Source organism: Natrix helvetica, assembly GCF_964273705.1.
Source record: "Natrix helvetica genome assembly, chromosome: 6".
Taxonomy (NCBI): Eukaryota; Metazoa; Chordata; class Lepidosauria; order Squamata; family Natricidae; genus Natrix; species Natrix helvetica.
In genome coordinates, this window is record NC_138553.1 from 37,534,603 (window position 1) to 37,547,663 (window position 13,061).

General features: G+C 39.4%; 1 protein-coding gene across 1 annotated transcript in view; it reads right to left on the reverse strand.

Moving 5' to 3' along the window:
* Window positions 1–11,838, reverse strand: part of CRADD (CARD and death domain containing adaptor protein) — a 31,470-nt gene extending 19,632 nt beyond the window's left edge. Inside the window, exons 1-2 of the mRNA XM_081957709.1 lie at window positions 11,686–11,838; window positions 9,225–9,523 (exon numbers count right to left, since the gene is read on the reverse strand). Coding sequence (XP_081813835.1) covers window positions 9,225–9,522 — 298 coding nt within the window. The 5' untranslated portion in view covers window position 9,523; window positions 11,686–11,838. The remainder of the gene's footprint in view (window positions 1–9,224; window positions 9,524–11,685) is intronic.
* Window positions 11,839–13,061: the final 1,223 nt, after the last annotated feature.

Sequence of the window (13,061 nt, forward strand, 5' to 3'; positions counted from 1 at the left end):
TGTAGTGGCATCTCTGGGAGATACCAAGCTGCCCCACTTCTGATTTAGGATTATCTCTCAAACAATTGTAGGAAGGTAACACCCACCCCTCTCCTAGAAGAATGAAATATTCTAGGAAATATTAAAAAGGCAGAATATTATATTTCCCTGGATGAGAAATGGAGAAACATATTCTTTAGGCAGGAAGCAGACTCATTCTTAGTAGTCCCCACCCTCCTCAATAGCTTATAGCAGATGTCAGCACTTAAGAAATAAAGAGATAGCTAGGTCTATTGATAAGCAAATGCCCTCACCCAAGATCCAACAAAGGTAGGATTAGCCATCTACCCATCTAGCAACAGAACTCATCACATGGCACCTGGGGAGATTACATCACCCAGCAAGATTCAACCAAGCTTGGGACTCAAGTTACCCCTACATGGCCCCATGGGAATCTGACAATCAATCAGAATACATTTCTTACACAGGAACAGGAAGTGCCAAGACGGGGCCCAAGAGAGGGTATAAATCTCTCTCTCTCCCCCACCCATGTGCTTTTTCTTTTGCCCAGAATCTCAAACCATGTGGTCAAACCATGTGGTCCTGTCCACCATTAAACCATCTTTCCAAGCAGCTTCCATGTTTCCAGTGTCTTTCTCCCCACTTGGAACTGAACTCAGATGGACAATCCTTCCAACAAGATTAACTGTCAAATCTGACCAAATACTCCTTCAAACAAAATTAGCTATATGAATAAACTAATCCAAATTCACAAAATAGAACAGGGAAGAATAGGGTAAAACTGCTTTCTTACTCCTACTTTCCTATATGCATTGATATTCTCTCTCTCTCTCCCTCTCCCTCTCTCTCTCATCTATATGTCTCTGTCTCTCTGTCTCTCTCTCTCTATCTAGGGGGAACATTAATCATGAACAGATCTATCCACTTTTTTCTCAGCATTAAATCTAAACTCACATTAATAGAATTAGTATTTAGGAGCAGAACAAAGGGAGGAAGGGAAGAAGGAAAGAAACAGAAAGAAAACATCCCACAGGAAACTTAACTCCACTCCCGAGCACAGTTATCATTTTACAGAAACATACAGTGCATTATTATAACTTGCTGTTCCTAGAAAGAATTAAACATTTCTGCCAACAGCCACAACTTCTCTTAAAAACTGTAAACATTATGCAGAGGCTTTCAGGCTATTATGCCTTTGCCAGTATTCCTCCAAATAAATCCTCAGTTAGGAAGTCATCTTACCGCCTGATTGGCTAACACTATGAAACTGCTTTTTATAGTGACATTATAAACATACCCACTAGGTGGATCAAACAGAGATGAAATTGCTTAGAAATCTTATGTTGTTGATAACTGCAGTCTTTCTGAATCTGAAGCCTACTTGTTAACCTGAAATCAAGATGTTTATGAGCATCACACATTTTTTCTGATGCTTTTCTTGTTTAGCCAAGTATGCAATGCAGGGAACTACCCAATCTCATAATAGAAATACAGATGTTTTAATTAACCTGGTTTGGACAATGTAATAATGGAATTAAAGTGGGGTCATAGGATATGGAAATATGCAACTAGTGTTTATATGTTCTTCTAACAGTTATAATCCAAATAAAGTAGAACAAAAGAATGTCTGTAATATATAGCTTTAAGTTATCTCTTGTTGGATTGAAAATCTGTTGTGCATGTTTCAACTATTTGCTTACTGGTAGTCGTCGATTTATGACCATTTGTTTAATGATGGTTTGGAATTATGACAGCCTCAGAATGGGAAAGTCAGTATGGAAGGTTGCAAGTTGCTGGCACCTGCCAAGAGGGCCTCATGCAACCAGGCACAGAGCTGAGATTTTTTCAGCCAACCCCCAGAGATGAGTGGGAGCTAAAATCTTAGTAGGATTTTTGGCCTCTGAGCGAAGGGCACAGTGCAATAAAGTCAGGAGCTTGGGATGCCTTGCAGAAGGGGGAGTAAGGGGGTCCCTGAAAGGCTAACTGCAAGCTCCATGCAAGTAGTTCCCCACAGCCGCCTCTAGAAGCAAACTGGGAAGTTCGAACCATATGATGTAAAACTAAAACTGTCCCAGGAAGCCCGAAACTCAACCCAGCAAAGAATCGCAAAACCCCAGCCACTCTACACTCCAAGGCCACTGCTGCCCTGCACTCCTGCCCCTGCCTTCCTTTCCACCTTCTTGCTGCCCCTGCTGACGAGGCTTGCGCAGCCTGGTCATTTGCAAGGCGGCTGTTGGCCATGTGAGGCCTTCTTCCCCAGTCTCATGTGGAAATTGCCGTGCACATCTTCAGGAAGAAACTCTTGTGCACGTCTTCAGCTGTCTTGTGAAGGGCCAGACTTGGCATGTCTCAGCAGCAGCAGGAGCAAGAAGATCGGAAAGGAAGGTGGGAAAGAGATTGGTGCAATGTGGGGCAGCAGAGTATAGGGGGCAAAAAGGCCAGAGATGATGGGAGATAGAAAGTTGGGAGGAGCTGAAGTGCCCTTTCGGTCGTAAGTGTAAATGGGCTGCCAAGCATCTGAATTCTGATCACGTAAGGTACAATATCTGTCACTTCAGGGACTGCGGATATGTACCATTCACTCAGTACCAACAAAACTTCCAATGTTGTAATTCGAGGACTATCTATGCAGAGCAATGCCCGTAATCAAATGTGTCTATAAGAAGTGCAGAAGCTGCCAAGGTCTTCCTGAAGCAGAAGCTGCATAAACATGGGCCTCTTGTGACATGAAAAAGGCCATTATGCAACTAACAATTATTGAAGATAATGGATGAACTATGGATAGGTTGTTCTTCAAATATTATTCTGACAGCAGGTGGCTTCACTTCCAGTTCATTCTCCCATATGCCAATTCCTTACAACAGGAAGAATGCTCTCTCTTCCAGCTTTCTTCACTCCACTGTAGAGAAGAAGCCAGAGATGGATAATTTTGTAACTTTCATGAAAAATGCATTTGTGAATGGGCGTGCAGAATCTGTCTCACTAAACAACAGTCAAAGAATGCTGGTCTTTCCTAACCATTTGCAAACACCAGGGCAAGTTACAGGTGTGAGTGACCCGTCTGACCTTTGGGGTGAGGTATCATCCATATGTTAATGTTATCCAGTTTTATATTTTTATCCAGGGCTGCCTGTGTGATGCCATGGACACCCTACCTCAAAGGCTGTAGACTTAGAGGCCTAGTTGCGGTGTAAGGACTTAGGCTCAACCCAAGCAAGACTAAGTGACTGGGTGTTTGGGCCTTTTGGTACCAAGTTTTTCCACTTCTGATACTGGATAGGGTGACATTGCCTCAGGCGGAGTTAGCGTGCAATCTGGGAAGCCTTTTGGACTTATGTCTCCTGCTGGTAGAGCAAGTTGTAAGTGTGGCGAAGACGGCCTTTGCACACTTTTGAGTTGTGCGCCAATTGCATCCATGTATAGATAGGAAGGCTCTGCTCATTCTTACTCATACTCTTGCAACCTCCCATTTGGACTGCTGCAATGCATACTACATGCGGCTGCCCTTGTGGGCCATTCAGGAGCTTCAGCTCGTACAGAATGAATCTGCACAGGTTGTAAATAGTGTTGACTATTTGATACATGTAACACCACAATAGAACACAGAATGAAGGTTATACCTTTGATAACAGTCTATCATCAATGCTTAGAAGAACTGAAGGAAATGGGAAATGTGGAAACTTTCTGTAACTTTCTGAACACCTCTAGGTTTCATTTGCTATGCTCATGCTTTCATTTCTCCCACTACATTGCACACAAACTAATTTGGTATCTTTTCAAATTATGCTTCAGGAGTGACGTATCTGAAAAGTATTGATACATAAGGAATATACCATGTAAGCTTGATTCTCAATAAAGTAAAATGGGCGAATCCATCTGAAAATACTATTCCAAATTGGATTTGCAATGCTCAAGACAGAATATAGCTAATATGGGGTGACACATACATTCAATATAACATAGTAAAGATTTACACTGATCACTAAATTGTATTGGTGTATAACTGCAACCAACCAACCAGAAAACTGTATGTATATGTAAGCAACAGGATTGAATGCGTCAAGAAGTGAATCTAACTACAATAGTGGCATTATATTTTCCACTGAGCAGAATTCTATTAACCACACTTCAAGATCAGAACATGAAGAACAACGTGCATACACATAGACAGCATGGCTTACAAAGCCAGAAGTCCCCCTACACTGTATAAAATGAATTACCAAATACATAAACATTTTTAAATTTATGGAATCTGCACAGTACACCAGAACAACTAGACACAGGAATAGTTTTTCCCCGAACGCCATCACTCTGTTAAATAAATAATTCCCTCAACACTGTCAAACTATTTGCTAAGTCTGCATTACTATTACTATTAATCTTCTCATTGTTCCTATCACCCATCTCCTCCCACTTATGACTGTATGTCTAAAATTGTTGCTTATAGCCTTACGATTTACATTGTTTCCTAGTATGATTTGATTGCTTATTTGTACCCTATAACTATCAAGTGTTGTACCTTATGATTCATGACAAATGCATCTTTTCTTTTATGTACACTGAGAGCGTATGCACCAAAGACAAATTACTTTGTGTCCATTCATACTTGACCAATAAAGAATTCTATTCTATTCTATTCTATTCTATTCTATCTGAATCTATGCAAAAATCTGCCATCAAACGTCTCTCAACCCTAATATCTCATCTAAAGTTACACACAGTTTTATAAGTTTCTTAAAATGGTCAACTCTGTTATGATCTACTGAACACCTCATATGTATTTCTTGATACTCTCTCCTAAATCATGAGGGTATTCCTGTTGTTTTACCCTGCAGTTCTGCACCATGCCTTGCAGAACTTCTGTCAAACATGGAGAATCATTCTCTACAGTGGAGCTCCTTAACTTTTTTGTGCCTTGAGACTCTGCTGAAATCTGCAGACCCATTCTCAGAAAAACCTATCTAAAACAAAATACACGGACTATAGCTGTTAGAAACCAATTATCGTAACAAGCAATGCTCAAATATAATATCCAAAATAATAATAAAAATATATAATGTGAGTTTTTTTATTAAGCCATGAAATCAATAAGAAGACTAGCTACCGTATTTTTTGGAGTATACGACGCACCTTTTCCCCCCCCAAAAAGAGGGTGAAAATCCTGGTGCATCTTATACACTGAATACAGCATTTTTGGCCTCCCGAAACCACCCCCTTCGCAAAAATGGACGTGCAGAGGGTTTTGGAGGCCTGCAAAGTGCTCTTGGGGGCTAGGGAGGGCAAAAACAAGCGAAAACTGGCTCATTTTTGCCCCCCCCCCGTCCCAAGGAGCACTCTAGAAGCCTCCTAAAGGCTATGCATGTTCCTTTTTGGCAAAAATGGGCAAATTTCACAAAAAAATTGGCTTTTTTTGCCCCCCAGCCCTCAGGAGCACTTTGCAGGCCTCTGAAACTCTCTGCATGCCCCGTTTTTCACAAAAAATGAGGCGTGCAGAGGCTTTGGGAGGTCTGCAAAGTGCAAAAACTTTTTTTAAAAATTTACCTCTTGAAAATCTTGGTGCGTCTTATATACCGGTGCGTCTTATACTCCGAAAAATACAGTAAATTAGTTTAAGCTTAATGAATATTTTTTCCCCATCCAAGATCAGACCCCTTGAAATTTCTATAGATTCAAGTTATACCTTCTGTCCTACAGTAGGAGGCTTGGAACCTTGGACTGCAGACTGGTACTGGTCCGCAGCCTATTAGGAACCAGGCCGTGCAAACCAGGGAAGCTTCAGTTGTGCATGCATGGAATCCAGGTAGTACACCAAATCACACACACACAGACCACCAGTCTGTGGAAAAATTGTGTCCCCGGAAACTGGTCCCTGGTATAAAAAAGATTGGGGACCACTGCCCTACAGCATGCATAGGACACTGATCAAGAGAATAAAAAGTAAGGAGTTCCTAAATGTAGTTCCTGTATAAGATAATTCATGGAAAATATATTTGAGAATGGATATGCTGAATCTCATCGCCAAAAAAAGAAATCAAGGAATGCTGTTATCTCCTAACCACGTACAAAAATAATCAAGATTGAACGCCAGCAAACCACACAAATGTGAACCAAGTTCAGTTAGTATATCTTGTCAGCACTATATTAAAATTTTACAGCCTGTAAACTTTGGTTGACAATATGAACATATTGGAGAAAATGTGGGAAACTGATGTTAAGTTAACATTATTTAATATAAATGATATACCAATGGTACCTGACACTGACTAAACAGTCAGAAATTTATAAAGGAGTATCAAATCAGTGTTGGAAATATGAAAAGGAAAAGGGGACTTTTTAGCATGCAAGGTGGATTTGTGAAAAAGCAAAGAAATTTTGGGTGCAAATTCACATCATGATAAAATTAATATTACAATCAAATCAGAATTATTATTGGATTTTCTGAGTGCTGAACTAAAAAGAAATATGGGAAACTGTATATGCTAACAGCAGCAAGATTTGACACACAGAAATTAAGAATAATGAAATAATCATAGACCAAGTTTGAATTATAAAATTGACTTAATTTTATAATTGCAAAAAATGGCAAAAGTGACTAATTTGGTCAGGGGGAAAAATTATTTTAAAAGACTAGAAGCCTTACATGGACTTTTTGCTGAAAGAAGACATGATGGAACTGAAAGAAGAAAAGATAGAACTGATGACTGAGGAACATGGAGATTAAAAGGATTAATAGAGCAGAGAAATAGTTAGATGGCAATTACTGGATAAAAATGAACAGCGGAAATCAAAATTCTGTGCTTCCTTTCTTTTTTATTTGATTTCTTACTTTTTTCTCAAAGTGTTGCCCATTGCATCCTGAACTCAGCTCAGTTATGATGTTTTGACTACCTCTTTGGCTAAAGTCACAGATATTATTAATTCAAAGCCTCTGACTCCTGTCTTACTGATCCAGAATCTCCTAATAATTCCTGCTATGCTTTTCACTCATCAGAAGACTAGTGTGAACTTGGCACCACTTGAGGTGTTCACCATCAAGGACCTGTAAAATGTCAACGAAGACAGATACCAAGTCTCACCAACTCATTTTAAACCACCACAACTCTACAGATAAGATGCAAATAGCAGTTCATTCAATAGAATTTCAAGTTGGAGACCTGTTCTGCTAAACAACATGTAAGTAAACTAGATTCATGGCCCCTGGAATTTTTCACTCAAACAATGTACGTTCAAGATTTGAAGATTTGAAAAGCAGAATTTAAATAAATGACCATAATATGGATCAAACTAGTACATACAGGTGAAACTCAAAAAATTAGAATATCGTGCAAAAGTTCATTTATTTCAGTAATGCAACTTAAAAGGTGAAACTAATATATGAGCTAGACTCATTACATGCAAAGCAAGATAGTTCAAGCCGTGATTTGTCATAATTGTGATGATTATGGCTTACAGCTCATGAAAACCCCAAATCCACCATCTCAGAAAATTAGACTATTACATGCAATCAATAAAACAAGGATTGGACATAGAACAATATCGGACCTCTGAAAAGTATAAGCATGCATATATACCCAGTACTTGGTTTGGGCCCCTTTTGCAGCAATTACTGCCTCAATGCTGCGTGGCATGGAAGCTATCAGCCTGTGGCACTGCTGAGGTGTTATGGAAGACCAGGATGTTTCAACAGTGCCCTTCAGCTCTTCTGCATTGTTCGGTCTCATGTCTCTCCTCTTTCTCTTGGAAATGCCCCATAGATTCTCTATGGGGTTCAGGTCAGGCGAGTTTGCTGGCCAATCAAACACAGTAATCCCACAGTCATTGAACAAGGTTTTGGTGCTTTTGGCAGTGTGGGCAGCTGGAAAATGAAGTCAGCACCCCCATAAAGCTCGTCTGCAGAAGGAAGCATGAAGTGCTCCAAAATCTCCAGGTAGATGGCTGCATTGACCCTGGTCTTAATGAAGCACAGTGGTCCAAAGTCCTGTTGCTCAGTGGTCCAAAGTCCTCTTTTCTGATAAGAGCAACTTTTGCATCTCATTTGGAAACCAAGGATCCAGAGTATGGAGGAAGAATGGAGAGGCCAATCAAGCACAGTAATCCCACGGTCATTGAACCAGTTTTTGGTGCTTTTGGCAACAGGCAGCAGCGATCCCCGCTGTCTGGAACAGCTGATCAGCAGTATTCCAGGAGGCGAGTGGCAGCAGAGGCAATGATAGGTGGCAGCAGCAACAGAATAGATCCGGGTCCCAGGAGAAAAAATCCATTGTGGGAACAGCCTCACTTATGGGAAATTTCTTCCGTAGTTTCAAGAGCTTTTGGCTGAAACAATATAGGGCCAGGATGGGGAACCTATGGCATGCAGAGCTATTTGTCAGGGCACACGAGGCGTTGTTCAGCCTTTTTAAAAGCCATTTTTCACCCACCCCAGGCTCCAGAGGCTTTATGGAAGCCTGGGGAGGATGAAAAGAGCCTTCCCCGCCCCCGGAGGCCCTCTGGAGGCTTCAGGAGCTTCCCTGAAGCCTCCGGAGTGCAAAAAACCCGCCCCCATGGGCAAACCGGAAGTTCGGGAAAGGACTTCCAGTTTGCTCGTAGGGTCCTTTTTAGTCCTCCGGAGGCTTCAGGGAAGCCTCCTAAAGGTCCCTGAAGCCTCCGGAGGGCCTCTAGGGGGGCGGGGGAGGCTGTTTTTGCCCTCCCCAGGCTCCTATAAAGCCTCTGGAGCCTGGGAAGGGCGAAAAAAGCATGGAAAAATGGGGGGAGCACCTCTCATGTGCGCATGCGCCACTGGGGGGAGGTCATGCATTGCATTATGGGTGAGGCATGCCCGCACACGACCCCCCTGCGCTCCCCCCATGGCACGTGAGCCAAAAAAGGTTCGCCATCGCTGATATAGGGTTTCCTGCCTGAGCAGGGGGTTGGACTAGAAGATTTCCAAGGTCCCTTCCAGCTTTGTTATTCTGTATAACAACATGTTACAAAAAGCAACTGAAGATAAGTCTTAAAAGGTTTAGACAAAACCATGGCTGAAACAAAACCATTTTTTGTTTTCTTGATTTCCTCCTCAAAAGTTAGGTGCATCTTATGGTCTGGAGCATCTTATAGAGCGAAAAATACGGTAATTCTAATGTATGTTAGAACTACAAAAAACATGTTAGTATGTTTTTTGATAGTAAGAACTACGTTCTACATTTTCTAATAGTAGGACTATTAATTACGTAAACAAATCTTACCTACAGAAGTCATTAGCATAACTTCATTGCGCTTTGATTCAAGTTTTTCTCTCACCCATGGAAACTCTTGTAAGGATTCTAGAAATGCTTCAAATGCCTTAGGCCCTCTTGTTGGAAGGATGTCAAGAAGTACCAAAGTTTTCCGTTGATTAGTAACTTGGGCCTTTATTTCTTGCACATGATTGTCTGTTAGAATTTCTTCTTGATAAAGATATTGAATAATAAGACCCTCAACCAGCAGGTCTGCACACAGCTCCAGGCGCAAGAAGCGCAGAACCTGCTTGTCTCTGGCATCCATCCTGAGAAAGAAAAAAAAATGTGAGTAACCAGTTTTGAAGACATCACTTTGGAATCCTATCAATATGCATTTGTAAAATATGGCTAATTATTTTTATAAAGGTGATTATAATGAGGCATTAGTGGAGAAAAAAATACAGGCTTGCCTAAGATTTTTCATAATGGAACAGTTCCATATTCCTATAGAAAAGATGCCACCAAAATGTGATGTTTGTAGCCATACCTTTGGAGACTAGAACTTCTCCCATTAATGGATGTAACATCTGGCTTGGATGTTTTTTGAACTGCAGGGTGTATGTGTGTGTGTGTGTTTGTGTGAAGGGCATATTGCAAAAGACCCAGGCGACTGTCTTATTTAATATTTCATGACCATTGACACCTGTTGTAAAAACCAGGACAAATCTAAAATATAAAGATGTCGTTGATTACAGTTTATCATTTTAAGATGGCATGGTTTAAGATTATTTCTTTAGTTTAAATTAAGTTTTAAACATCCTGAAGCAAAAGAAAGTGACTAGGCTTGCAAATTACAAAAATCATGTAGTTTAGTTCCATAACAGAATGTTGTACAAGCCTAATTAATTGTAGTTTACTCGGCAAATAAGTTAAACAACTGAAAGCTTAACAGTTAGGTGAATATAATATACTTTAATATATAAAAAATGTAAAACAATTGTGCTGCAAAACAAAGCATCCACTTCAAACATGTTTTCTAAGGATGTTTAGGATCACACATAGACACCCCCCCCTTTTTTTAATTTTTACATTAAAAAAAATGAAGAACAGTCAACTGCAATCCAGTGCTTTATTTGGAAGTGTGCTTATCCACTTCCTCAGTGGGCCTGCCTTTTTAAAAAAAGACAAGGTAAAGCTAAATAGAAAACATTTTAAGAGTATGGCTGTCTGAGGAATTCTGGAAGTTGAAAGGTACACATCTTAAAAGTAGCTGAGGCTAAGAAACACTGAACTACAGGGAAGTTGCCATATCAGGTTGTTTCCTGATAGATGGCTGATTGGTCTGATCATGCCCATCCTAATTATTTGTAAGAGGACCCTTAATATACAGAGATTTCAAAATGTGCCCATTTGCTCCAAAAGCTTGAGCAGGTTAGGACAGTGTGCAAATCCAATTATTATCTGGCAGAAACCTTAATATGTCAGCCACTATATTATGGTAGCAACAACTTTTAAAATTCTGTCTAACTGTGCCTGGAGTGCCTTAGAAGCACCCCAGTGTCTTCTAAGAAAGGTTGACATATTTTTTACTATGACTCCTGAAGTTAATTCTAATTTTCTCAAAACTGTCTGTTTTATGTCACAATATAATTAATACCATCCAACTGAGCTTGGGTTTCCATAGATTGATGTGAGTCACTCTATGAAAACTACCCAAACAAAACCTGCAGGATTGTAAGATAAAAGTAAATAGAAGCTCTAATGGGGCTTTAGAATTACAATTAGAAACATAGCAAGCAGTACAAAGTATTACAAAAAAAAATATTAATCTGAGGAAAAAATAGCAGAAGCATTAAGCTTTAAATGGTCTGGGTAATCATATAAGTTAAACATGTTTGCATTTGTAACATTTTTTGTTTTTAAATATATATGTATATTGATTTTTTAAATTTGTTTGATTGGATTGTTTTTCCTGTTGTGAGCCACAGAGTCACTTAGATGAGATAGGAAGCCATGCAAATAGAATAAATAAATAATGATTTATCTTTTTTCATGGTCTCCAGGATAACATAAGGGATTTTCCTCATACACCCTTCTATTAACCAAGTGAGAAGAATTCCAGGTTTCCTTCTTTTGCCTTAAGTATATTTTAGACCACTGTATCCAGAACCCAATTTAAGAACCAGCCACGCTCAAATCATTTTATTTTGGACGATCATTTCAGCAGCTTTCAGACACTGCTATTCTTCTCTCTTTAAAATTATGCATGCAGCAATAACAATCAACTCACAAACTGAAAGCCATTACTTGCAAAATGTAGCTCAATAACATTTTTAAAGAAAAAAGTAAAAACAGCAGAATGTTGTCCCGAAAAAGAAAAACTGCACAGAAATGAAGTTGCAGGTTTATATAAAGCCTGAGAAAATAAACCGGACTGCTCTGAAATGGCACAATAATCGGCAAAAAGCTGTTCTTTTAAAGTACTTACAAAATGAAGCGAGAATGTTATTTATTAACTCCAGGAATAATTCTGAACTGCCCCCCCTTGCACCATTTTTCCTGGAGAGAAAATCGCGAAACAGGAAGTGCTCCTTTCTCACAGTTCTTACAAGCGACAGACCTCAATGGAAGGCGGGCGCTTGAACCAAACTTGCGCGACGATTCGCGTCGAAAGTTCTTGCGTCCTTTTGCCGCCATTTTGCCCTTCGTTTACAAGCTTAGAGGAAACAGTAGAGCAATCTGAAATTGGAAACGTTGTTTCTGTGATCAGATGCGTGGGTTACTCGTTAAAGTTGAAAAGGAACAGAAGCTTTTATTTCAAAACCATATTACGACCAAAACCGGTAAAAGCCTGGAATCTGAATATATCGAAACTACAATTCCCAGAATTCCGTGGACTATGCTACGAATTGTAATTGCGTGAACGTCGGAAAAACTAGAAAGTATTTTTATCTTTCTTCAAGTTGGAACAAGAATCTATGCTGGCGAAATTCTGTACAATTACCATATATCTGAAATGAGTTGCAATTTAACTTTGTAGTATTTACTGATGAAATACACTATATCGCTAAATCAACATTAACATATGAATAGATCTAAAACTTCAGAAGATGCTAGAGCTGCATATATTGTTATACTGCAACAATCAGGATGACAACTAGATGGCAGTAAAGTGATTTTGCATGCTTTGTTGCCATCTTGTGATTTTCTGGAATTATGCAGCACCAATATGGCAATTCAAGAAGAATCAAGCCAGTGGTCACAACTAAGGTATGGCCATGCCACACATATGCTGTTTATCGCTAAATTATGTTTTCTAACAGTTGCTATAGTGGACTGTGAGAAGTATTGTATTAGTGACTCAAAACTCAAGCTAGAAGTATTATTCAAGAGATTAAATTCAGTTTTGTGTTAGAAAGGCTATGAGAACAGAATGGATCATGTTTTGGCCAGGTTCTTAAAACAAGAAATTAACTTTATTGCTAAGAAGAACTCTATTAAGTAATTAACTATATTTAGAGCATATAATGATTGTATGATTTATATATTAACAGTATTTTTGAATTGCCCATATTACTAATGTACAAAAATTTAACAATAAAACATTACAATCCCCCCCACAACAGAATAAAATAATATTCCTCCAATATATAAAAGACATTCAAGAAGAAACAGTGGCAGAATTAAGCTTTAAAGGTTTGCCTGCATCAAATAGTTTTCACGTCATTGCAAAATACCATCAATAGGAGGTCAGGATAAAATGTTTCAAAGATCAGTGCATAGGGCTTTGAAAATGGTTTTTCAAGATGTTCTGACAGGATGAGTGGAAACATCATGAAGAAGGCACAGTAGGAAGCATTTGCC